The sequence below is a fragment of the Acanthaster planci genome, unplaced genomic scaffold (assembly GCF_054643075.1).
Source record: "Acanthaster planci isolate LZ-2023a unplaced genomic scaffold, COTS_SCS Contig72, whole genome shotgun sequence".
NCBI classification, from domain to species: domain Eukaryota; kingdom Metazoa; phylum Echinodermata; class Asteroidea; order Valvatida; family Acanthasteridae; genus Acanthaster; species Acanthaster planci.
Genome location: NW_028257694.1, coordinates 17,795 through 45,467, shown reverse-complemented (window position 1 = coordinate 45,467; position 27,673 = coordinate 17,795). Strand labels below are relative to the sequence as shown.

At 39.6% G+C, this 27,673-nt stretch overlaps 1 protein-coding gene across 8 annotated transcripts in view; it reads left to right on the top strand.

Moving 5' to 3' along the window:
- The window catches only part of LOC147795326 (uncharacterized), a 63,080-nt gene that overhangs the window by 19,627 nt on the left and 15,780 nt on the right, over positions 1–27,673 (top strand). For 7 of the 8 annotated variants that reach the window (XR_015423994.1, XM_087132055.1, XM_087132051.1 and 4 more), the window contains exons 3-4: positions 15,090–15,287; positions 16,995–17,191. Coding sequence is in view for 2 of the 8 variants with exons in the window: in XM_087132057.1 (XP_086988183.1) it covers positions 15,090–15,117 (28 nt within the window). In the remaining 6 variants the exon portion in view is untranslated. The remainder of the gene's footprint in view (positions 1–15,089; positions 15,288–16,994; positions 17,192–27,673) is intronic. The other variant, XM_087132054.1, reaches the window with a different exon arrangement.

Below are 27,673 nucleotides of genomic sequence, written 5' to 3'. Positions count from 1 at the left end.
CACACTATGTTAATAATTCTGATACATCTTTTATTCTTTTCGCTGATGAAAGTAACATATTTTGTAGTCATGGTGATGTACATGTACTTTACGACACAGTTAATCATGAGATGTGAAAGGTATCTGATTGGATTAAAGCAAATAAATTAACACTCGATATAAACAAGACTAATGATATGTTGTTTAGCAATCAAAAGCACCACCTGCCTACTGGAATCTATAGAGGATAGAGAGATAACAAAAATTGACACAACAAAATTCTTGGGATTATACATGTACAATGTAGATGACTGTTTAACTTGGAAAAAACACACCAGTCATATTTCTACAGTTATTTCAAGATACGTAGGTGTCATCTTAAAGTTAAAATCGATCTTTCCTCACAATATCTTATTTGCTTTGTATATTACATTACATATGGGATTCTTGCATGGGGTAATAGTGGTAGTGGTCATCTAAATTGAATCCTTAAATTACAGAAAAAGAGTTCTATGTGTTATCAACAATGCTAATTATCATGAACCTACATGTAGTCATTCTCTCTTTTATAGCTCTAAAATTTTAAAGGTCATGATATCTCTTATCTTCAACAATAACAAATTGCCTAAATCAGTGTGGACACTGTTTACTGAAATGATGGAATCCACAATTTTTTTACAAGGCAATGTCTCGCATTTCAAAGGTCTCATGCCCGGACTGCATTTTCTAAAGCTACTGTAAAACATGAGGGGCCAAAGCTGTGGAGCTCAATTGACAATTCATTGAAAAAATTGCCAGTTCCTGCATGTTTAAGGGTAAATATAAATATAAATTAATTCTGTTGTGTTTTTTCTTCCGACTTCTTCTCCCCCAAATCCTCTTTGTTTTGTACACGTTTCTTCCACCATCCACCTCAGCAACTTTGGATCTTCATCAAACTTACACCAATGAAGGACCCTTATGTATAGATGGTCCTAGAACAAAGATGTTATGATGACATGTTCGAGTGATTTATTATTGAATTTTTAATATTTATTTCAGCCCATTGACTTTGTACACATTTTTGAGGCACCATTTTCCTCATCAAAGTTACACCAAGCACAGACCTTAAGGCAAAGATAATACTAGAATAATTATGTCATGATGACGTCACCAAGTGATTTATTATTAAATTTTGAATATTTAAATGTTATGTTAATGTAGTAAAAATCCATATAAAATCAACCGTGACCTCCGGCCAAATTCTGTTTGCGGCAGGTGTCAGAGTAAAAATGGGTCTTCAATCTCATGTGGGTCAAATCACGTGACCTTTCCTTCTGGACGAAACTGGAAGTGGGCTTATTGTTTGGAAGTGGTAATAGGTATCAACTTGCTTTCAATGGTGTTAGTCGGTGGGGGTGTAGTATTCTTCAAATCATCTGCTGATGACATCATGTAATCATTGAGCGCCCACTAGCGACAGGCTAAAAATTCTGAAACCGGAATTTTGAGTGGATGTCTGCGGCAAAGTTTGTCCGAATCACCTGAAAAGTCAACATGTGTGTGAAATTTGGGGCCGATGACGTCATTAGATCGGAAGTGTAGTATAAAAAGTTCTCTTATTTTTCAAAATTCGGTAAAAAATCAAACATAACAGATTTAAGCATGAATTGTGAAGTGAAGTGGATAAGTGGTGTACACATGTACTTCTTCACACAGATGAAGCACCAATGATGAAACCTCTTTATTTGTGAACACGAAAATCCATTTCGCATAATGTGCCTTGGCTGCTGTGGATGTGCAATATCTGTCTGTAACGTGTGGCCAGCAGTGCACTGGCGTAAGGCATATACTCAGGACCTGGCAAAATGCAGAGCACATGGTGCCTGGAGCAGATCGCATTGTATGGAATGCCGAAAGGGACAAATGTTTAAAATCTCTAATCTGTGCTCTTTCCGCGATAACAATAATGTTTTTTTTTTTTTTTTTTGCATTGCACGTCTGGTTGAGTTGAAACCTTGCAGATAGTTAGGAAGGGAAGCTTTATAAACCGAGATTGGCTTCATGTGATGACAATGTCATTAGCAAACGAGTCACGTGACATTAGAGGTGCACTATTTAAAACTCCTGAAGTATATGTCCAATTGGGTTCAAACCTTGAAAGGGAAGTGATTTAGACGATTATTGACCTCATGTTATGATGACGTCATCAGGTGAAAAGTCACATGACATTAGAGGGGCAGCCTTCACAGCACTATATACCTTGAAGTACATGTCTGATTGGGTTCAAACCTATCTTGAAATGAAAGAACTCTAGACGAACACTGACCTGATGTGGTAATGACTTCATCATGTGATTAGTCATGTGACATTAAAAGTACATTCTTTACAGCCCTATATCTCGTGAACTTCATGCCTGATTGGGCTGAAATTTTGTTGATAGCTGGAATGGGAAGTGTAACAGGCAAGGTGACATGATGTAAAGGGTGCAAACTTTAATTCGTTATATCTCCTAAGATCCGAAAGGGTTGAAATATTTCGTCATAATGAGGTCACCAAAAATAATATTAGAAATTTTGGGAACTCTCGGATAGATGTTTGAGTAAGAAGTGAGAAATGAAAGTGTAGTAGTATACCAAATGAAGGAATGCCCTTTTCTTAAGAAAAAAAGGAAATGCGAAAAAGTCCTTTGCTCTGTCCTTAAGACTGACAAAACCTCTAGTTTTATGTGTATTTATTATTTGCATTTAATTGGTAACAACGTTTGTCTGTAGATTCTGTAGTGTTGTCATACGTGTCCATGGAGCCTCCACTCGACAAGCATATGCTTCTTGGGGGTCTCCATCCATCAACTAAATATGTACCATCTTTATCTCTGAATATTATAAAATATATAATAAATGAAAATAAAGTGATGTGAAAGTGAGTAGAGTTAATGTAAATGACAGCCAAAAAAAAATAACTGACTTGTCAGGGTGCCCGGAGCGCTGCGCCGCTTCGCAGGCATGGCCTGGGCTAGACTGCACAGGTACATGTACATGTGTGACATGGTGTTTAGTGACTGATTTCATTCTTCAAATGTTGCCGTATAAGCCGCAGGGACATTTTCAATGTATAAGCAGCGTATATTCCGAAAATTACGGTATGTTAAAAATATATCTTTATTAATAAGAAATATTGATGAATGGAACTCAAAAGCGAGCAGGGAGGTTCATTTGAACCCCGCGAACCCCCCCAGCCTACAGGCCTGGTTGGTGAGAGTGAAAGAATGATCAAGGATGGTATGGGTCAAACTGGGAGTGGATTTGTTTCCATTCATCTACATGTTATGAGGTCAGATTGAAGACTTTTGTTTGATTTTGGCGTCAGAGAAGGGGATATGGTGGCCGACTTTTGCTTTTTTGGTGCCTAAGTAAACTTAGCTATTTTGCCAGCTTTTTCATCACCCGGAATACTGCAATGGCCGCAGTGTTACCCTGATGTTGAATGTTAATGAAGATAGCTGGATGTCACAAGCAATTTTATTCTGAGGTATGGGATTACAAATACATGTAGCTTGTATGGCACTGAGACAATCACTAAAAACACAGCAATGAAGAAGTTTGACATTTTTTATCCATTGTACATATAGGGCCTGGAGGAATGGAGGATGGTAAATAACTCAGCTTTGAACATAAAAAGTTTATACATGTAGATGTACTGGTACCACTGTTTCATCTGAAAATCTTGGAATACTTAACCCTAAAAGAGCGGGGTTATATTGGCCCATGTCACAGTGGAGAGGAAGGGGGAAAGGGATTCCCTCCCCAAGAACTCAGCAGTGCCTTGCTCGATTTTGTAAAAACCTACCAGGCATGTAAAGACACTCCTTACCATTATAAATGCAAAGTTTGAACTCATTATATGCTTTTGTTGTTCTGGTCATATGAAGTTCAAGGCTACATGTGTACCATACCAGCTATGGGTACCAGTACCAGCCTGCGTACATTGAGTACCACAGTGGAAAAAGTATACGTTGGTGGCTGATCTGTCGCGGAAAAATCTACGCTGCGCAAGAAAAGCATACATACGTGTATCATTTTCACAATATTCATGTCAAAATGACAACAGAGAGTTACTCTGAAAACTCTTAAAGAGCTCAGCTCTTAAAAAAATGAACTTAGCCAATATACTGATGGGAAAAAAAATGCGAGTGTACAGATTCTGCCCCCTCCCATGGCCCATTTAAGGTGAAGTTGGGAAATGTGAAGACTGCATCTGACAGTGTTGAGGGCAGGATTAAGGGAGCCGTCAGTATAGATTTGAAGTGTGTTCATTATTTTGTTACCAATATTACCTCTGACATTGATGTCATCGATATGTAATATTTGGAAGATTTTATGCCACAAGGAAGGTGCTAAGCAGAGAGAAAATAACAAAAGGGTATTGGAGTTTTCTGTGTGGTTTGTCACCTTATCAAGTAGTATTTAGGGCAGTTGTTTTTATCTGTACTGTATGGTTTCAGTGGTTAAATACAAATCATTAAGAATCTATGGTAAAGGGTTAGTGGAGGGTTATTATCACATTGAAGTTGGAGATGAAATCGGGAAGTGCACTGGAGAGCTCCAGTTTAGAGTTTAAGAGCTTGGTATTGAATGCTGTCCAGTGTTTGTGTCATTCATGTACATGTGATAGTAGAATCTGAATGAAAGCTTCACATCCGTACTCAAGAATAGGTTTGATACACCAGTTCACTAGTAAATTCTAATTTGTGTGCACACTATGCTCTTGTACATGTAAACTGGCATGTCGAAGCAACAAGCTTGTGTGGCCCATTGATAATGTGCAGGGCCCAGATTTCAATGTTGTGTCCCTCAGCTTCTGTACCTTTTTTCACTCTTGTCTTTGGGAAACCCCCTAAAATTATTATACCTTTTACTTTTGGTCTAAAAGAGTTTTATTCTAAATAACAAAAAACAAGCTTTGCTTCTCCCCAAGTGCATGATCGATGTCAAAAGAACTATGGCTCCTTTCTGACCCCGTCCAATTACATAAAATAGTTTTGTCTTCAGGGTACTATGCATCACTTGTACTGTGCAGAATTGCAGGTTAAATTGCAGGCTACAATACTTTCAGACAGGGTTTAGATATTTATTTGCCACAGATATGCACACGTACCTGTAGATGGCCAACTGAGAATGCTGGATGGCACCCAAACATATCACACATCTTGGTTTCACAGCTCATGCACACAGAACGGACCTCATGCTTTTTGAATGAACAACATATTTCAAGTTCTATTTTGTTCTCCCAAAATCTCGCTCACACCGGAAAGTAATAGCCATAATGGTTTTAGAGAGTTTCCTGTAGACAAAAGTAAAAACAAGTGCAGAAGCTGTGAAAAGAATGATGTTGAAATTTGTGCCCTTGTACATTTTCAATGGGCTGCTCAAGCTTGTTGCTTCCACTTGCCTTTTATATGCATGCGTACATAAATAAGAGTTTATTAGTGAACTGGTCTATTAAGACAGAGTATAACTGAAATAGTACATGTATATTACAGTCAGTGCCCAATAGGATTCTGTTGATACAGCAGTTAAGTTTTCTTTTGCTTTTTACAGCGATATTATCTATTAACTTGTTGTCAAAAGTAACGCCCAGGAATTTGGTCGATTGCAGGATTTGGATTCAGTGGTTTTGGATAAACTTAAAGAGAGAGTTATTGGTCTTCTGGGATTCTTTCAGTGGAAAGGGTTTTAGTCATACTTGTACCAGTAGCTTGCATTTTCTAAGAAACTTGTTTTTCAGGCTTTGTTGGTGGCCGATTCAAGATTAAGGATGTGGTATGGAGTGGATAAGGTGGCAAAATGAAGATACAATGTATGGCAGGATCTTTCCCGAGTTGGAGAATGGGAATGAGGTTACTATCTTTCTACTGTTTGGGACATTGAGAAGTGTGCCAAATCATGTTGAAGATTAAAAGTATTCCCTGACTTTTATGGGAAAAAGTTTGATGTCCTTATTGTTGATTCCATCTTTGCCAGGTGTTGTGCATTTGGAGGAATCAATGGCATGATTCAATGCAATGATATTTATTGAATGGTTCATCAATTACATTAAAGTATCATTGTTATCATTTAGATTTAGATTGTTTTCAGTGTCTTGTTACATGTAAGTATTGATGGAAGAGGGACTGTAATTTTCAGTTCTACTGATTTTGGCAAAGTTGTTGACCAGTGCCTTGGCTTTACCAGAAATGATATCATTGCCATTGTAGTATTAAACTGGATACTACCACTTGTTTGGATAGGATCAATCCATTTGATCTTGTTTCTGATAACTTTTGTGTTAGTCTTGGGATTCTATTATCGTAAAATATTTTAAGGTTTTTCAAAGCCTGATTGTGTCTTTCTATGTGAAAATGAAAGGCACTGTCCAGTATGATGGTTCCACCTCTGACTTATTACAATCAAGAGTGAAGTCAAGGAGGGTTGTGTTTTGGTGCAAACCCTGTTCGCCATCTTTGCCTTCACCTAGTCAGAGGATGGGAACTACATGTACACTGTACATGTACATTCACACCAGAAGTGACGGCCGCTTCTTCGACCTTGCCCACCTGAGAGCAAAGACCAAACTGGAGGCAGTACTTCCCTGAAAACAGCTCTCTGCAGATGATGCAACACTAGTAGCACACACATACATGTACAAGAGCGACTACAATGACTTTTGTTGCGCATGCTGGCAAGGTGTCTGGTCTTCTGATCAGTCTATAAAATACCAACATCATGGGGCGAGATGTCAGCCCCATTCCCAACACCTTAATTGGTGACAACACATGAGGGGTCATAGACAATTTCATCTGTATCTACCTGCACCTGAGTTCATCCATTTCGAGAAACCTCTCTCTATACGCTGAGCTGAGCTCCTGTGCAGGCAGAGCATAAACAGCTATGGCCCACCTACCAAGAGGGTTTGGGACCACTCCATGCTTACCACCAATACCAAGATGCAGGTGTTCTGGGCCTGCATTCATAGCACTCTTCTTTACAGCAGCGAGGCGTCGACCTGCATGTAATACTCCTGTGTGCCTAACAAGAGAGAGAAAAAGAGAGAGACCAGCTGGAAGTAGGCTGTCAGAGAAGTAACCCTGGCTGGCGAGCAACAAAGAGAGACCAGCTGGAAGCAGGCTATCAGAGCAGTAACCCTGGCTGGCAAGCAACAGAGAGATACTAGCTGGAAGCAGGCTAGCAGAGCAGTAACCCTGGCTGGCGAGCAACAGAGTGAGATCAGCTGGAAGTAGGCTGTCAGACCAGTAACCCTGGCAGGGGAGCAACAGAGAGAGACCAGCTGGAAGCAGGCTGTCAGACCAGTAACCATGGCTGGCGAGCAACAGAGAGAGACCAGCTGGAAACAGGCTGTCAGAGCAGTAACCCTGGCTGGCGAGCAACAGAGAGAGGCCTGGTGGAAGGACAACAGGAGACACAGACACCAGCAAGCTGGTTTAGCTCCTATGAACCCAGGCACAGGCTTCACCTGCAGCACTTGCAACAGAGCCTGCCTTTTGAGGATTGGCCAGTTCAGCCGCCGCAGGCGCTTCAAGTGAACCACTGTTTAACCAACTCAGGCTACATTCAAACGTTTTAAATTCACTTAAAATGCATGGTAATTACACCTGATTTGGTGTAACTTTTGCATTGAAACGATATCTGGATGCTTTCCAAGTTACACCAAATCAGTTTTATTTCAGTGTTAAAATGGGGATTTAATCCACCTCAGAGGGAGGGTTTAGCATTAAACCAAAATGGTTTTTGCCGAAATGCATCCGGTTTTAGCCAGTGCATTGACCTAGAGTTACGTAACAGCTTTTCTTTGGTGCGCTTTTGTTATAAACAATGAGGTATACAATGTAACTGCATGCTGAACGACCCGTGCAATGCTATCACCCTGCAAAACTGCCATTACAACGTGGGAAACGTGGTCACTCTCACCTGCCTCTCCGTGGTATATTGCCAGAACTGCCACTGTAATTGGAAAAAAGCGATACATTTTGTTGTATTTGCCTTCTAAAGATGCCTAAGACTGGTAATATGTCTGTGGCTGTGGACTGCTGATGAGCATTTTTCTAGGGCAACCATCATTTGTTGCATCGCAATGATATATGAACAAGTGTCTCCCGATAGAGCACCATGTTGCAAACATAACACAAACGCTGGTACTCGGGTGACAATCAGCATGTTTTTACAGTAAGTATATCGTATGGTGTTCCATATATGCCATCCAGCGTCACATTTTTCAGCCGGCGTCACATTTTTTGACTGGTGTCACTTTTTCATTACTTCATCGGAAAGACCTATGGAGGCCAGGATCTCGTCCATCATCAGTACCGCCAGCTTATTATAAAACACTCGAAAACTAGTCTAATAAAGAATGAAGTTATCTGTTGTGGAGATTCTCACACGTACGGCAACATTTGTCAGAGAAAAAAGAAAATTAGACAGAAACGCATGTACATGTAAGTGTAACCCCAGGGTCAATCAAGAAGCAGTAGCTACGACGAAACAGCCTTTTCAAACAGTGACACTTTTCAAACGCAAATCCACATGCAATCCTCAAGACCTTGGGAAATCATTTCGTTGAGTAATAAACACAAGCCCCCCCCCAACAAAGAAAGATAAATGATCTCAAGCCCATGGCCAGACGGCCTCCACTGGGGAATGCCTGAACCACGGACCATTGCCTGAACAACTTCAAATGTGTGAAATACCTTTCTACTACTGAAATGAAAAGATAAGATCAGTCTTGGCTTCTTCTGGACAGATTTTCATGGTTCAAAAAGTATTTTCGGAAAAATGTGCGTGATTTTGTGTTGCCGACAACTTCTTTCAACCTAGAAAACGTAAAATTTCTCAAGGTTATGGTGCGTGACATTTTTTTGCCGAGAGTAGTTACATTTTAAATTATAGACCGTACTGCGATAAACGCTCCCTCGGGAAGCATGTCTTCAAGATGGCAAATACCATACCAACCAGAGTGAGCAATGGGCCTCCCATACTGGGTTCGATTTTTGTGGCAACTAGTAATCGTCAGTATGGGAACATTTTTCACTCAAAAAGCTTGTAGAAGTGAGAAACCAAATTGAGCGAGGTGAACTTCCACGACCAATCAGGTTCATTAAAGGGCTGTTTATTTATTTACATACAGTTAAAAAATTAAATACAGTTACAATATGGTTGAAAAATAAGACGCCGGTTGAAAAATGCGACGTCCGTCGAAAAATGCGACGCCAAAGTTCTTCATGACCCCAAGAAAAGGAGATAAACCGTTTTGGGTTAAAGCTGCCAAATTAAATGGTTCCAAAGGCTTAGTGGGTTTTAATTTTACGACCGCCATCTGTGGTGAATGAACATTTTAGCTTTTACTGTTTCCACAAACACAGTGTCTGAACATAGCCTCAGGTTCTCCATTGTCTTCCTAGACTGGCGGATGCCAACAACCCTTTAGTGGTTGGGCAGTGGTCATTTCTGCATGTGTCGTTTAGCACAATCCAATTTCTTGTTGGAGGCTATTACAAGGGGAAGCTGGAGTGTGGGAACTGTGTGGTGTGTCAACCCTGGTGCCTTCTCCACTATTGAGACAAACCAGATTGTTATTGATGTCATCAATAATTCATCCATTGTGGTCAAGTTTAGAGTTGCTGCACAGCAGGTTAAGACTGTTGAAATCACAGCCAACAATGTAAGGCTTGCTGGTACATGTACATTCAATGATCTGATTTGGAATTCCACAGAAGTGTTGGAACCTGTTTTGTACTTGACGGCAACACCATACCGGGTACTTTAAAGCACACCCACCACCACTTTTCTTGTTAGTATTGTTTCTATCATGTCAATAGACATCACAACCAGGTAATCTAACATTTTTCTATCATCTTTTAACCACATTTTGTGGATGTAAATAATATCCGGTTTAGTGGGCCAAGAATGGATCTATAGCCTTGTTAAATTCTTTTTAGTGGGCTTTGAGAGATGAGTGCATTTCATTGTAAAATATTTCAACCTGTGATAATGAGGTAAATATTCATAATGATGTGTTTGGATTGCCTTAGGGGAATAACTTGCATTTTGCTAGGTAGACTACATGTACATGTATGTAGTTGCTTGTGTTCCCATCTTCATTTGGTGTGAATTCGCCATATTCTGTTTTCCTTGCACCAGTTGGTGACTGTGATGCTGTTCTATGTCTTTTTTTATGTTGCCTAGATTCCTCAGGTTGAGTTTGGAGGTGATCAGTTTCAGATTTTTGCAGCTGTTCTCTGGTCATGTATCATTGATAGTATCTCAGATTTGCATTACTCTGGTGAAGTGAGTAGTTCCAAGATGTTTAGCTCACTACAGAGGCACTGGTGTCGGGGGGGGGTCCATTTGCGCAGCTGTCCTATCTTCAGTTTGGGTAGTGGCATCCTTTTGTTGTTTGGCAGGTGTTGTGATTTGGGGTTATATTAAGCATATACATTGTATGATACTCTGATGTTTTGTATTCCTCTTTCCTGTTAGATAGTTTTGCACCCACAGTGAGCCAATGCACTTTGAGTGTTGTTCCCCACATTTGCAGCCTTTATCCTGATCTTTTTGTCGACATTGCTCATACAAATTGAATCTTGGTTTTTGGCTCTGGGTAAAAATTGACATACATGTTCATATAGATTAGGAGTTTTGTGGAGGTCTGAGTCCATGTAGACATCACTGTATGATGTGTTTTGGTCATTTACGGCTTTTAATTTGAGATTGCGATTCATTCTGAGCGTGACTGATTAATCTGTCTAGTGTTGATCATTATTATTCAGAGGGTAATTGTGGGATATCGGTTGGTCCCATCAGGTGTCTGATTCCATTTTATCTTCCATTTTGTGCTGAATTTAGTCCTAAATGGGCCTGGAAAATGGGAACATCGATATTATTAATACCTCTTGATTTTGAGATATCTTGCCAAAAGGATCACAAAGTAGAGGAAGGGTTGTGAATGTGTAATTAATCATTTGCCATGCACTCTGGAGCATCCAGTGATTATGTCTGATCATGGCGAGACCATATGTCATCTCCCAGAAGGATTCACTTCACCAACCCCTGCAACTCATCCAAAGGTTTAACAATGTACATCTCTCACTGTTTTTTGATGCTGTTTTTTCAAAGTGGCAGCCAATGGGATTATTTTTGTTTCTGCCTGACATGGGTTGTCTTTAAAAGTAGTGTACTAAGATACCGGGTACTGTCATTGTTGATCCTTGAATTCCAGAAAATTTGAACTTACTGCTGTGGATTTTCCATGCTATGACTTGTACTAATAGCACTTTCCCTGAGAAAATTTTAATGGTAAAGTACTGTACATAAGAGCAATTTCCTTCAGGGTGACATCATATGCAGCAGTGTTTTTTTGTCAAAGGTGCATATCATTACTAATTTTTGAGAATTGTTTGCTGGAAATTTCTAAATACTGAATTATTGTTATCAGGTAATTGGTATGGAAACCTGAAAGCTTCTTGTTGATTGGTTTTTTGGGGTGTGTGGTAGTATTTCTGAAAATGTTGAGGCATACCAAAATTTGTAAGTAAAAAGAAAATTCGATTTAAGTTAAAAAAAAAAGGTGTTTACAATTGTTATTATTATTTGAATCAAATACCCTGCTCTGTAGCATTCATGGACTTCACTTCTTGCAAAAGTAGTGGTCTGCTGGCAAACTGTGACAAGCTCAGTGACCCTCCTGATTCAAATTCAGTTCTGACCTGCTTGCAATAGCTACATAATATATCTAAGCAGGGAACAGGGACACTGCTTGGACAATGTTTTTTGTTCTGGTCTGTTGCATTGTTCAGGCCTTTAAAGAAAACATGCAGATGATCTCTGGTAGTAAAATTTGTCTTACAACTGAAACATCTGCATGTACATGTGTGTAAACTGAAGGTCAGAGAGCCTGTGCTTTCATTTCCAGCAAACTTTCTCAAAAGGAAGTGACTTTTTATCATGGCATGTCAGTCTATTTGTTGGTGTGAAATTGATATGTCCAGTTGCCATCTGTAGCATGCATAAGAATAACAGGTTTTGAAATTAAAACCATTATACATGTATACTGGTACTTTGACAATACATTTAACAGATTACTTCCTTGTCTTTGCATTGAGTGGCACTGCCACTTATCATCAGCTACGAAAAACACACCCTGATGTAAGGATGAGAAACATAGGTCTGCTTCATGCAATATAGCTACACCGCAGACAGCTCTTCCCTCATGCAAAAGAACTACCCTTACAAACCAACAGCTTTAGAGATTGATAACAAATCTTCCAAAGGATTCTCAACATACCCGTCCTTTACATACTCCGACTCCAACTCTGTGCCTTTTAAACAATCTATCTGGCACTTCCACTTGGGCAGTGGCAGTTGCTCACCTGGATTGGAGGCAATGCAAGCCAAAACTCTTAATATCTGTTACAAACAGGGCTAAAGCCTCAAAGATAACTTCCCTTATACTTGAATACAAGTGTGGCTGATTAATACCCCTCAATTTGTACCTGCCTTTAACTTTTGACTGAGCATGAAAAATAAAGGCATCTGATTCCAGAAAATTCAGCTGCGGATAAATATTTCTGTAAAAAATCTACTGGACTATACCTAGAATCTGTCTTATTTCTGACTATTTGTCTACCCTCTCAATACTGGTCAGTTGTGCTTGACAGAATGAGCAGAGTAAAACCCTCATAAATGAAAGAAATGTCACGTTCATACATGGAGTGGTGATACCCTACAGTGGTGGGAAACACCTAAGTTTTAAGTTGGGGATTGATCTCTCTGGCAATTAAGATACTCCAAATAAAGATCAATAACTGGCACAAAGAGTTATTCTCACTGTATAGTAAAGTTGATTTATTTCCATTTGAAATCAAGTTGAGAAATTTAGGAATGTGCCATTATTGAGATTGAGAAAATTTACACAATTGCGGATAGTAATAAGTGGAGTTGACAGTGATATGGATTGATTGACCAGTAATGAAAAAAAAGCTTACGGTGTGAGTGTGATAATTGCAAAAATAAAAGGTAAGTCATAAGATATGGCAGAGCCATTGGGCAAAGGGATACTTAAAGGATAAAAGGATAATTAAAGGATAGGCTAAAGGATAAAAGGGCACTGTGCAACCTGCTCTCTCTACAGAGTTCAGCTGTGTAAAGACCACACAATGAAACAATTCAGTATATGTAATAGTCATTGAGTTCAAACATGAAACAGTCGTTATGCTTCATGCATGTGTACAAGTCACACTGCCAAACTTTCCACAAAACTTTCACGACAATGCGACAAATAAAATCAGTCCAAATGACGAATTTTTGAACTGACTTGGAGCCCACACTTGGCCCACACATACTACAACAAATCTGTCAATGCAAACAGGCCAGAACTGTGCTTAACGATAAAAGAACGATAAAAGTTGCAAAACGTCTAGGAAAAAAGTGAACTTACATTCTGACAGAACAAACTCCTGCTAGAGAGAGGCAGATTGTCACGTGGGCCATGATGAAGTATGTCACATAAGGGTAGCGTACAAGAATAGGTTTATGTCTGGTATGAACTAATAGACTAGAACCCTTTGTAGCAGATATTGATGAGGATATGGTTAATTTATGATTATGACCATGAACAACCACTGGGGCCACTTTTCACAGAAAATACAATAATTTAAATATTATGTCAGGACTACATTGTATGTTGAACTACATGTAGTAGGAACACTCAAGGTTTGTGAGAAAGTGCGTGGTATGGAAACCTGAGAGAACCCTAGACTTGACAAAGTTTGACCACCACAGAAACATGAGAAATCTTGATATGAGCAAGTTCACTAAATTGTAAAAATAGTGTATGCCAAAAGACACATTGTAACTGATCTCAAGGTCATAAGATGTGCCTCTTTGTTTGCATTATACAAGTAAGAATCTACGATTTCCTTCAGAACTGATGCAGGTATACTGGCCTTTTCTTTGGAATTGGTTAAGAGAGCCATCGTTAAGGCCTTCTAAAGTAAACTTTATGAGTGAAAAGACTGTGGGATCATCAATTCCGGCCATTTTTTGTGCCCAAAATATGGATGTTAACACCTTAATAACTGGTGCTGGGGAATTACACATTTTACTTAAATGAGTTAAATATAGATATATAATCAAAGGGGTCTGTGTTTATGTGCTTTTTCCAAGACCCGTAGCCCAACTGGTATTTTGCATGCCTTATATGTGAGTAAAATATGAAACCCAGAGATCGTATCGAGCCCAGTGTCGTACGTATGCACACCGCTGTGGAAACCGTACGCACATGGTTTGACTACTCACACATGAGAACGATGGCAACACATGCATGATCCGTTGGCTGCAGGCTTCATCTGTTTTGTTTTAGTGGAACTTATGTGCACAGTTCACATTTTCTCAGTGGACTGAGATCCTTAAACAAAACGAAATTAGAAATAATAATGTTTGATTTGTCCACAGTTGCTAAAATTACAATACAAAATAACTTCATAAGGGGCATAATATATTTGCTTAAAACATGCCCTAGAGAGGCTTAGAATGCACCACAGAGCATCTAAACTTTAAACTTTTAAACTTTAAACCCAATGCCGTAATGGCTTCGCGCTTTGTGCTAACAGTTTAAGTTTTTTTCACAGTCCTCCAATCACATCCCTGCCAACATGAAGTGAATCTCCTATTCCCTGCGTGCCCCCCGCATGGGTATTCTACATGCATCACTAACAATTCCAGTACACATTCCTCCGTCCATCCCACAGCTGTACATTCCGCCCTTCATTCTTGATGAAAACAAATATGTTCTAATTCCTACCCAGTCACTCAAACGAACATTTTTACTTTCTTTGGTATATAATGCATGCATATTCATCATGAAGGGGTGTTTTATTGTGATGACTTTGATGAAGTTTTGTAGTTGGAAATAACTGTTTTTTCCTTTAATAAACTTCCTGACTGAAATGTTGGGTTTCTGGAGCAGTAAGGAGATACCAGTATATTAGCCTTTTGGTTGAATAAAGGGTACATGTACATGTGTGTGTAAATCATCCACAATCAGTTGCTTAAAGTTGTTTTTCTGTTGTTGTTTTTCAGGACTGTGTTGAGAACGCATCTGTGCTAGTCTACTGACACCATTGTGCTGTCTTGGGAGGGAGCCAGCAGATACACCATGCCCAGCCATTCCACTTTGTCACTCATCTGGTGGTCACAAAAGGACAGCATTCAAGTTGACAGGGTGTACTGATGAACGATTGACTGATGGAGCAGGAAATTTATTAAGGCAGTAAAGGGGTGAGTTTCTATCAGGCCATTTTCGTCATGTCTCAGGAAAGTATTATTTCACTGTAATACATGCATGCATACATGTGCACAGTGATGTTTATTTGTTGCATACTCACCGCATTCCAATTCACATCATGTACATGTACTTATATCTGATTAAAGAGAAGCCAAATGAAGCTATTTTTAATTTTGAAGATATTCAACTATTTTTCAACTTTATATTTACACTTTTCAAATCCTGACTCTAAATAAGTACCAGTTTGCATGTACATGTATGACTGTGGATGTCAAATTTCATTTCATATTGGTTAGTTTCAGGTTTAGTTTCATGTAAGAATAACATGGGTGTCAATGCAATTGGGGGTACAACCCAATTGTTTTCTTTTTTCCAGTCTACAGTAAAAGCATCTACTGTTTCACAACCTGGATTAAGTTTATCTAGAATTAAACTTTGCGACTTTTTAATTGTAAAACTTTAGGTAGGTTTCCTTCATATGCATAGTAACTGTCAACAACATTAGATTGATCAATACTATCAGAATACAACTCAACATCAGAATTGAACTTGACTCAACTGGTTTGAGCTTGCACATCCACTTTATGCTTGGAGCAGGTGGCCGTTCAATGAGAGAAGCTCCTTCACACGAAACACGCTCCTCCAAAACTTGAGGCATGGTGACCTGAGCACCGTAATATTGGACTGCTCAGAGGGATGAAAAGTGGAAGCAGGACGGTCATAAGAGCTCTTAACCTCTTAGCCTGCTTGACTACCGCCTCTGCTACCTTTTTCTGCTTAATCATTCTGGCGGCTTGATTTTCTGCAAGGGCAATCTTGACATCACCTAGGTCTTAAGTGGAAGCAGGATGTTCATAAGAGCTCTTAACCTCTTAACCTGCTTAACTGCTGCCTCTGCTGCCCTCTTCTGCTTAATCTTTCTGGCAGCTTGATTTTCTGCAAGAGTTATCTTGTCATCATCTCGGTATGTAGCCAGTTGATGCCCCTCATACTCCGTAACCATGGCCCAACCGTACATGCTGGAATCAGCCACATGAATCAACTTCTGTCGCTTGTTGATGGTACTGGACAGTGTTGTTTTTACGACCAACAAGGAAGGGTTGTCAGCACCTAACTGGTCTACTGCAGTTTGAACCAAGTCTTTGACTTGCCTATAAAATAACAAATAATGCTTAGTATCGGTGTATTTGTGAATGAAATTCGGGTGAAACAGATAGCAACAATGGAAGTACAAGGATTTAAATCTTTATAAAAATAAAAGAGTGTCTATAGCCTGCGTCAGACCAATGTGAAGTGAATCTCCTATACCCTATGCACCCCCACAAGGGTATGCTACATGCATCATTAAAACTTCCACTACACATTCCTCCGCTCATTCCACAGCTGTACATTCAGCCCTGTATGCTCGAAGAAAACAAACATGTTCTAATTCATACCGGGTCACTCACACCTTCTTTGGTATACACGTATATTCATCATAAATGGGTGTGTTCTTTATTTGATGACTTTGGTGAAGTTTTGTAGTTGGAAATTATTGGTATTTCCTTTAATAAACTTCCTGACTGAAACGTTGGGCTGCTCGAGAACTAAGGGGATAACAGTACATAAGCCTTTTGGTTGAATACAGGGTACATGTACATGTGTGTGTAAATCATCCACAATCAGTTGTTTAAAGTTGTTTTTCTGTTGTTGTTTTTCAGGACTGTGGTGAGAACGCATCTGTGCTAGTCTACTGACACCATTGTGCTGTCTTGGGAGGGAGCCAGCAGATACACCATGCCCAGCCATTCCACTTTGTCACTATCTGGTGGTCACAAAAGGACAGCATTCAGGTTGACGGGGCGTACTGATGAACGATTGACTGATGGAGCGGGAAATTTATTAAGGCAGTAAAGGGGTGAGTTTCAATCAGGCCATTTTCGTCATGTCTCAGGAAAGTATTATGTCACTGTAATACCTGCATGCATACATATGCACAGTGATATTTATTTGTTGCATACTCACTGCATTCCAATTCACATCATGTACATGTACTTATATCTGATTAAAGAGAAGCCAAATGAAGCTATTTTTAATTTTGAAAATATCCAACTATTTTTCAACTTTATATTTACCACTTTTCAAATCCTGACTCTAAATAAGTACCAATTTGCATGTACATGTATGACTGTGGATGTCAAATTTCATTTCATATTGGTTAGTTTCAGGTTTAGTTTCATGTTAGAATAACAATGTCTAATGTCAGTGTTTTTTCTTGAATTGTTCAAAACTCAAAATTGTAGCCGTGCTTCAAGGAGAAATGCAGCGAAAGGGTACATTGGAGTATCAATGTACAAGTACTCGTATGTACATGTACCTTGAGTTGTGTGTATGGCACTTTCTTTTGGCTGAAGAGGAAAGGACAAACACTGAACTTTTTTTTTTGTCTTCTTTTTTTGGCCTGCTGTCTTAGCCTTTATTTTGATACCATCTGCTGTTTTTTTAGCTTCCAATGATGACACTATAATCATATCTTCATTGTTCCTACTCTCGTGGCTTCTGTACGGTTGCAGTGAAGCCCACACATAGGCGTTCAAGTACGTTTTCATTCATTTGTTTTTCATTTTGTTTCATGCTCGACTAACCTTCTCACATACCTCTTCGGCATGTCAGCATGGAAGGTCTTGACTGTACCGTCGCAAAGATCTATACGGTAATCAACGTTTCCGACTTTGGCTAGTACAGGGAAAGGACCTATGACCATAGTAATAGTTTGTTTTGGTCAGTGTGTAGGAGTAGTATTACGAGGTCACCGCCATTGAAACTTTGTGCTCGACTTTTAGTAGTGTTTGTCCATATCTACCAACGTGTGCAAATTCCGCTCGCTGAGATTAAGAACATGTTGGTGTGTAGTTTTAACTTTGGGACTTTCAACCTTACCCGTCCAAAGTTCGCGTAAGATACATGTAGCTACCGGACTATGGATGTGCGACTGTAAAGTACTTCGAAGGGTGCAAATTTCAAGCTTGAGTGATGAGGGGTTTCATGATATGCAAAGAGGAGAGATCCAAGATAGCAATCCCAATTGCGTAGCTTTTCTGAGCGAAGCCGATTCAACATTAGTTTAAGTACACCGTTCATGCATTCAACCAAACTGTTGCACGAAGGATGTAATGGAGTAGTGGTCATCTGTTTAGAGCCTACTCGTTTCTTTCATGAAATCTGATGTAAACTGTCATCCCTGATCGGAAAGAATTTTAGTTAGGAAGCTGACTCGTGTGAATACATCAGTCATGGCATTTACATGTACATGTACTTCCCTGGTAGTTTCAATACTACTGGTAGGTAGAGCAACGGCTTCTGGATGCCGCGTAATCATTCAGGGTCAATATGAAATGATGGCCTCTGTCAGATTTGGGGTGAAGGGGGCCTGTAATGTCCACAGCCACACGTTTAAATGGCATATCTATAAGGGGCATATCTCCCAGTGGTACATGTACCTTGGTCACTTTGCCTTTGGAATCGTCCATTGACATATGTAATAGGAACGACAATATCGGGTACTATCTGCCTGACACCCTGGCCAAAAGAATTCGCTCATAACCTTATCCCACGTTTTCCGTGCTCCTTGGTGTTCACCCAGGATGGTTTCATGAGCTACTTTAATTACATTAACTCAGTATTTACATGTAATAGGAACTACAAGTTGAGGACAGGCGTCTCCATATTGGAGAGTGGGGGATTCGAACTTCCTATACAACACACCGTCAAGCCAGTAGAAAGTGGAAGTTGATCCGTATTTGTTGCATTTCTGATTGCCCTTCTCTGCAAGTTCTCGTATATGGGCCAATGACGGATCATTAGCTAGTTCGCTCATAATTTCAGATTTCGAGATGACTGGAGTACTTTCAGGTACCTTAAGTTTCCTTAATGGTTTATCCTGCGCAGCTCGTTGTGCTCGCATCGTTACTGCACATGACATAGTATCAATGCTCCTCTCCAAATTGAGTGTTTGATGAGACACCGCATTGCTAGAGCAGGTCAGGATTATTCGGTGATCTGACACCTGTTATGTTACCTAATATGATGTAGTACACTGGTTGTCTCATGCAAAGCAAGTCAGTCCAGCCAATGAAATAGGGCGAGTCTAATTTAATTCTTGCGACTGGGGATACGCAAACAGTTCCATCGACAAGAATACACAACTTTTCGGCACCAGTGAGTTTTTCATCGGGAACAAGGCCAGGGTTTATGACTTCTGAGCTACAGCTGCTGTCGCATAGAACTTTACATTTTATGTCATTAATCCAATTCATCTGTGACTGGCTGCGTAGAACAATCTGAGTTTTTACATGCCGCGCTCATTACTGGGAGTCCGTATCCGCATATCAATGTGGCGTAACCGTCATGCGTACAACATTCACTGAGCGGGGTGAAATCAGGCAAGGTGGACATATAAGCTCCAGTTTCCATTGCACTAGGTGGACCACTTTCTCTAAATTTCGTGGCTTTCTGTGTGTTTTGCCCCATGTCACATTCAGCCTCAAAAAGGCCAGTAATTGCTGAAGCTGTCACGTTACAGCAACTTTCTCAATTTCTTTAAACTTACTGCAGCAATTATGCGCTATGTGACCCGGTTTGCAACATACAAAACGTGTACGGGATGATACATCTCGTGGTGTGTTGGCGTTGGTGATAGGTTTCAATGATTTGGCAAACGACGCATGATGCGTCTGCTTCTGATCTAGGAACCACCTACATGTATTTGAATATTAGCCGTTCGGTTTGCTGTTCCCAATAAAGGGAGCAAAGCTGCCGTGAGCATCTGTATACTGCTCTGCAAATTGGGCCATTTCCATAACATTAGCCAGTTTATGCTCTTATAGGAAAAGAGCTACATGTAAATGATCACTGCAACAATTCATGAACTGTTCGCACAAGAGTAAATCTTTCAGACCGTCATACCTGTATGTCTTAGGTACACATGTATTTTGGCCAAAGCAACCCAACGCATCAGTAGGTTATCAAGACGGACCTGCAAACTGTGGCGCACTGTCATCTTTCTCGGGTTTTGCCAACCGAAATTTCTCTCTAAAGGCATGCTCATTCAGGTGGAATTGCTTGAGTAACACCTCCTTGAGCATTTTGTATTTGGCTGACTCATCTGAACTTAGCCGAGAATACACATTGAGTGCTTTGCCTTTCAGGAGAGCACTTAGATTTTTGGCCCACGAGTCGGGGTTCCATTCTTGCATGGTTGTGTACCGTTCGAAGCGTCAGAGGTATGCATCCAAATCGTCATGCGTCTCATTAAATACTGGTAATTTAGGAGTGCGATGTTGTATTTTGACTTTGAATTGAGATTGTGCATCGCCGTCTTTCGAGCCGTCAGGAGATGTGGCCAATTCTTTCTTCACATTTTCTAATGTTAGATGTGTTTCCAAACTTTGTTGTTCTAAGCGTTTCCAAGTTCTCCACACGTTCCAAGTTCTCCACACGTTTTTCTGTGGCACTTTGTTGCAATTTCACACACTCAGTATGGACAAACTTAATAACTCTGAGCCAGAAAACCCACAACTTTCGCCAAATAAACGTAATCTCGGATCTGACCCTCCATCATGATACCAACTGTAACCAACAGGAAGATAACACATATACATGTAGCATTGGGGGTTTGAATTGGGTGCGATGCTCTCCCACAATGCATTGGGAACTCTCTGACCAGTCTTGCACTGCAACTCGGCCCTCTGCCATGCACATTACCCCAGGCCACCTCATGCAAAGAGAGATAAAATTAGATTGATGAATTAAAGAAATGTAATTCATGTGAGCTCATAACAGTACATACAACCATGTCTCATTCAGTGTTTTTGGAAGCATTCTCTGTTTCCTCATTCTAGCCAAATTTATTATTAAATAAATGTCACCCAGGTCCCGCAGAAAGAGAGTTTAGAGTTGCTGCACATATTTGAAATGAAACACAAGAGGGCTATTGCAACGTAATAAAAAAAAAGACTTTTTACAGTACATGTATTTACAAATAAATAAAATGAAAGGTTAGCAACTTAACTTGATGAAATGAACGGATCATACATAAGACAAAGAGTGTAATTAAGCTCAAACGTAATTAAACAGAAATGTAAACCAAATCAACTTAAAGACTTCAAGACACTTGCAAAGTAAATAAAGACTATCGTAAGCAAATCAATATCTCGCAGAAAACTCACTCCAATCAATTCAAAATAATTCAAACAACGGACAGTTTCTTCGTTACTACTTTGATCACGTTAACAGCAAGCAAAATCAATATCAAATCAAATTCCGTACTCAAATAGCAAAATGATAAAGCAGCAAAGGAATAAAACTGAATGGCAAGTGGGTGCAGGAAATGTGTACCAATATGACCTTTGAGAGCCCCAGGCAGCAGTGGACGTCCTGTATTATGACGTGTATTGCCTGTATTTCGGACTGTACTCTATATAGGGACCTACTCAGCAACTCAGCTCATATTGGCTCGCTGCTATTGTACATGTAGGTCTGTACCCTTCAAACAGGTTATCTACAAATATAGTGTATCGAAACACATTTTGCGAATAGATTTGGCCTAGAATAAACATCAAATAGTGTTTAAAATACAATATTCCAATAAATGCGTATTACATCAACAATGACTAGGACAATGAACAAACTTTAAAGAATTGAACTTAAGGTAATTCCATCAAGGCATTTGGCTCTATATGTAGCTTCAGGCATAACTTCCGTGAAGACTGGTCAGAGATGTCGTCACAAGAGAAAAATAACTTGTGGTACAATCTAGTTGGGTATCTCTTATGTCTACCCTTTTACTTGTAACCTGCGGTGGCAGATTCTACACACCTGTTGGCTATGGTGGTAACATAACCCAACCCAACGCTCCTCAACCTGTCTCTGCACCCATTTTCCTCATACACCTCCCATTCTCAGGGTTTCAAAATCCAACTGCCCCACACAAAGTGATCCTGGGAGTGTTTCTGGTGCAATGTAACGCTAGGTATACAAAAGAAACATCTAAAAAGAACTACCATGACCAAACAATGAACAAAAAGCCTGTCTCGGGCATGTGTTATGCAATAGCCATCTGTGCCGCTTAAAGTACCCTGGGGAAGACAATAAAACTTTAAGACATCAAGAACAACAGCATAGTACAGGGCACCGTTACAATCTCTGTGTAGGCAGTAGTCTGGTTCGTAGGTTTAGCGTGGTCATGGTCAATCTACATTGTATGGGAACTATTCCCAGTGGACTTTTTGTGCCCCTGCTAACTTACTATGGCTGCGCAGAAATCTTCCGCGACCCTTTTTCAGCCTGTTATTTTTACATCACGATTGCGGTAAGTTGACAGGGATATTAATTTACTGTGTGTTTCCGTTGGATTTAATTTTATAAATCAACAGGAAAGTCGTGGTAAGTTGACCAAACAAAGTCCAATGGGAACATGGCTTTAGACTTAGAGAAGTCTTCTTTCACAAATCCACCTTTGGCTGACTGAGATCTCCATGTCCCGTGCCTTTTAAACAGCGTGCCTTCAACACCTGCTGTGGCAGCCTCTATAGCACCTCCTGATTTTAGACTATGAACACAGTATTTGGAGACATCACCAACTATTGGCTTGAGTACCTCCATCATGACCCCACAAACTGTGGAAGGATACATTGGTTGATTGATGCTTTGTACGGTAACTTGTAACCTTGTTTTATAGCTGTTAAGTTTCTGAATAGCCTGTATAGGAATCTTTGTTGGGCAACTGAGCTAATTTCAGATATTTCTCTAGCATCCCTACCAGACAGACGGAAAGAGAAAGTCTGGCGATTACTTCATGGCTACCACTTCTGTAAATATCCATTTTACTGGATGGAATGAAAATCAAAACATAAATATGATCAAAGTCAAATGGCTTGTTTTAAAATGTCAAAGCTCATCAAATCGGAGGAAACCTGTAAATATGACTAAACACATAGTAACAGAAGATGATTAACTGATACACATGTAAGTCTGTACAGTAATAATTGTACATCTTAATTAATATCTCGGCTGAGATGGGCTCTTTTTTGAGACTAGACCGGCAAATTTTCTTTGGAGACCCTCTATGAATTGTTTCACTAAAAGTAAAGAGAATGGATCAGATACACCTGCCAAATTATGCGTCCAAGCAATGACTGAACTGGCTTTGGAAATAGGTGAAGTATGACTTATGTACAGGGATAAGTAGTTCGGCTCTACTGGTAGTTTCATTTGCCATGTACACAAACTTTGAAAAGCTTCTCCATACTGCTTAAGAGTAGACTCAGCTCTGCGTCTACGTCTGGTAGCCCAGATTTTAAGTTGCCATCCTGTTTCATCTCATGTCCTTATGTACCCATAGCCCTCTCTGAAATATTACCTGAAAATTAAAGATAACGACTGTTAGAAATGTATTTAAGTCCATAATTTAAATAATGAGCACAGGACTTAGTCGTCTTTGGACAATATTTGCTCACAAATCATACACAAATGCCCTGACATATTGCAGCTTCTATCTGACTGCACATTTGTTATCCTGGCAATTTGGCAAATGCCCTGGTGGATACCACCCTTCCATAATTCTCTCAATCAGCTTTTGAGGAATTTGGTCTGGCTAAGACCATTTATCTGCACTTCATACATCATCCAAACTGCAATCTGATTACAAGTATAGCACTCCTGGTTATCTGGCTAATGAATTGTTCATTAATACCCCTGCCGCTAAAATACTGGGATTTCCTGTATCTGTACATCTCCCTCTAGCGTAGTTTGTCCATCTGGGAATAAGAGTGGCCAATGAAAGTTCCAGAAGCTTTTGTATACTTCATATGGAAAAGTACTCTTGAATTAGGATGGATGGGAGGAGCTAACCAGTTGAGTCCACGTGACTAGTTAACTGAGAACGGATCCACACTTTCACACCCTGGATTCCAAAATCCAGGTTAATCCGAGTTAAATCTTGGTAACTTGGTGTTATAGTAAGTGGAAAACCTGTCTATGGTATGCATCATCAAAACATTTTTGCCAAGATTTGCTTATTTATTGACATAAAAGAGGGTTTAATCCAACTTACTGTTTATAAGACAGTTGAAAAATATCATATAACGTCAATTTAACCCTACATGGCCCATCCCCTTTACCCAGTTTGAAGCCAGAGGAAGAACCTATGCAGAGAATCACAGGTGCTTTGGTGCTGGAAAAATGTTCAGCTGAATCGATTAAATGCTGGTCGACGGGGGACTTTAACATTGATCTTCTTTATAGTGAAACTCAAGTTTTAACTAATGATGACAAAGCTTTTAACATACTCATTTTTTTCTGCTCTACAATTGATAAACCAACTAGAATAACTCACAAATCAGCAACATTGATTGATGATGTCTTCAAAAATTACACTGAACCATCCTCCACTTCAGTGATCACCTTCCAGTTATTCTCTTTGGCTTTGACTTTGCTTAAACTAAGCAGAAACCTACATGTACATGTACACATTGAAAAGAAATACCGTACTTCAGCCGAACATGTTGCTGTACTGAAAGATGAATTAGTTAAGTTGACTGCGATTCGGTTGCTGCTGGTGATGGAGTAAATTTGCAGTATTCACAATTCTCTTCCAAATAAGTAAACTCATCTCATTGATTAATGCATGCCTTATACAAAGTGTACACATAATAATAAACTACCTAAAAATCCCTAGATCACTAAAGGCCTACTAAAATCTAAAAGAAAGAGAACTAGACTTTATAAACTATTTCTTTGAAACCTAGATCAATTAACCTAAATAAACAGATAAATCTGGTTATTGTAACGCCTAGGCAATTCAATTCATGGCATTTGTCATATTGCCGACCACCCCAGACAGGTAATTTAATTTCGATTAAACTGGCATCAGCTTCGAGTTGCACTCCATCCAGAAGAAATTTGCGGGTTTGTAGTTTGAATGCGAGATCTGTGCGTAACAAAACAACTGGCATTCTTGAATTGCTGGCTGATCAAGACATTGATGTGCTTGCTGTTAATACTGAGACATGGATTAAAGAAGGAGACATTACTAGGGTGTCACAGTTAACATCTGACGATTACCAGTTTCTCTATAAATTTCGTCAAGGTAGAGCTGGTGGTGGTGTAGGAGTATTGTATAAGTCCGGAATGAGAATACATGCCACTCCATCTACTGCGGCTGGAACATCTTTTGAGCACATTGTGGTCAATGTCGACTGTCATGATAAACGTTTCTTGTTGATGGTTGTTTATTGGCTCCAAATGTAGCAATCACTACCTTCTTATCTGATTTTTCTCAAGTCTTTGAACAGTTCATGTCAAAATCATCTGATTTTGTGATAGTTGGAGACTTTAATATTCACATGGATCAGCCTCAAGCAAATGATAGGATTTGTTTTATGAATTTTCTCGAGTCTTGCAATTTGATTCAACATGTAGTATCCCCAACCCATATTAAAGGTCATGTTTTGGATCTTGTTATTACTTGTCCATCTATGGACATTATCAAATCTGTAGATGTTTTGATCCTGCTATTTCTGATCATTCACTGATAATGTGTTCTTTAGAAATCAGTAAGCCTGTGAGACCGCAGAGATCTGTGGCATTTAGGAGGCTAAAAAACATAGACTGTGAACATTTTCGTTGAGACATTCTTTGTTCTGCATTTTCAAAGTTTTTGGACAAAACTTCATTACCCGACCCCAACGTATTCACAGCTTTTTACAATTTGGAATTAAGGATGGTTCTTAACAAGCATGCTCCTGTTCAATCAAAGGTTCTTACTATACGGTCGAATACACCATGGTTTACTGAGACCATTAGGAAGGAGAAAATTAAGCGTAAAAAACTGGAGCCTCGTTGGCGATTTACTCGACTCACTGTTGACTGGGAGATATTAAAAATGCAATGTAATCGCGTTGTGTTGATGATCAAGGATGCGAAAGTGCATTATCATCAAACCTTAATCCATGAGAGCAGGGGTGATTGTCATCAGATTTTTTGTGTGATTGATGATTTGTTATGCCGTAAGTCAGTTCCTACATTTCCTACTCATAAGTCTGAAGTCGAATTGGCAAATTGATTCGCAAATTTCTTTCAAGATAAGATCAGCAACTTACGACATATGAGTAGTGTGAGTCAAGGAGATTTTGATATTCAAGATCCAATTCTTCCTGAAGGATGTAAGCTTAATTTAGGCTCCTCCACTTGTGCAAGTGTCCTCCAAAACCTTGTGGTACTGACCTGATACCGACTGCACTTTTAAAATGCTGTCTGCCTGAAATCTGCCCAATAATTACATCTCTTGTTAATTCTTCTATTAAGCTTGCAGTTTTTCCAAATGATTTTAAGATGTCTACGTTACTCCCATTCCAAAATCTCGGAACCTCAAGGCTGATCAAGCCGAGCTGGTTAAGAAGTATCGGCCAGTTGCCAATGTACCATTTGTCTCCAAGGTTCTTGAGAAGGTGGTTGCGCAACAGCTTACTAATCATATGACCAGGTTTATGTTGCATGAACCTTTTCAATCGGCATACAAGTGCCACCATGGAACGGAAACGGCTCTTGCCCGCATTCAAAATGATATTTTGAAAAATATAGATGAGGGCAAAGTCTCCATTCTGGTATTTCTTGATTTAAGTGGTGTGTTTGATACGCTTGATCATGACATTTTGCTTCATCGATTAAGGACACATGTAGGAGTCTCACAAAATACCTTTGATTGGTTTTCTTCTTACCTTAGAGACCGTTTACAAAGAGTTCAGATTTGGTCTTTATCACCTGATGGTCGGAGTGGATTGGATGTTGGAACCATGAGTGATACCTATACACTTAAGTATGGTGTCCCCCAGGGCTCTGTACTCAGACCACTTTTATTCAACTTATGTTGCCATTAGGGGATGTTATCAGGCATCATGGACTGAGTTGTCATTTTTATGCAGATGACACTCAGTTGTATTTGTCAGCACAGCCAACTGCCAGTAACATACAGCAACAAGTGCCAGTTTTGGAAAAATGCTGTGACGACATCAAATGTTGGATGGCGTTTAACTTTTTGAAGCTAAATAATGATAAGACAGATCTGCTTATCATTGGATCGCATATGTCGTTTAGCAAAATTCCTAGAACTCTTGTGAATAATTAGTAATCACAATATTACCGCAGTCTCTGAAGTCAAGAGTCTGGGTGTGATTTTTGACAACAAAATGAATATGCAATCCCACATCAAGAATATCTCTCTGCAATGTAACACCTGAACAATATAAGCAAAATTAAATGTTGTTTGGGTCAATCAGCCACGGAGCATATTATTCATGCACTTGTTACGCCTCTCATAAACTATTGTAACTCTGTTTTAATA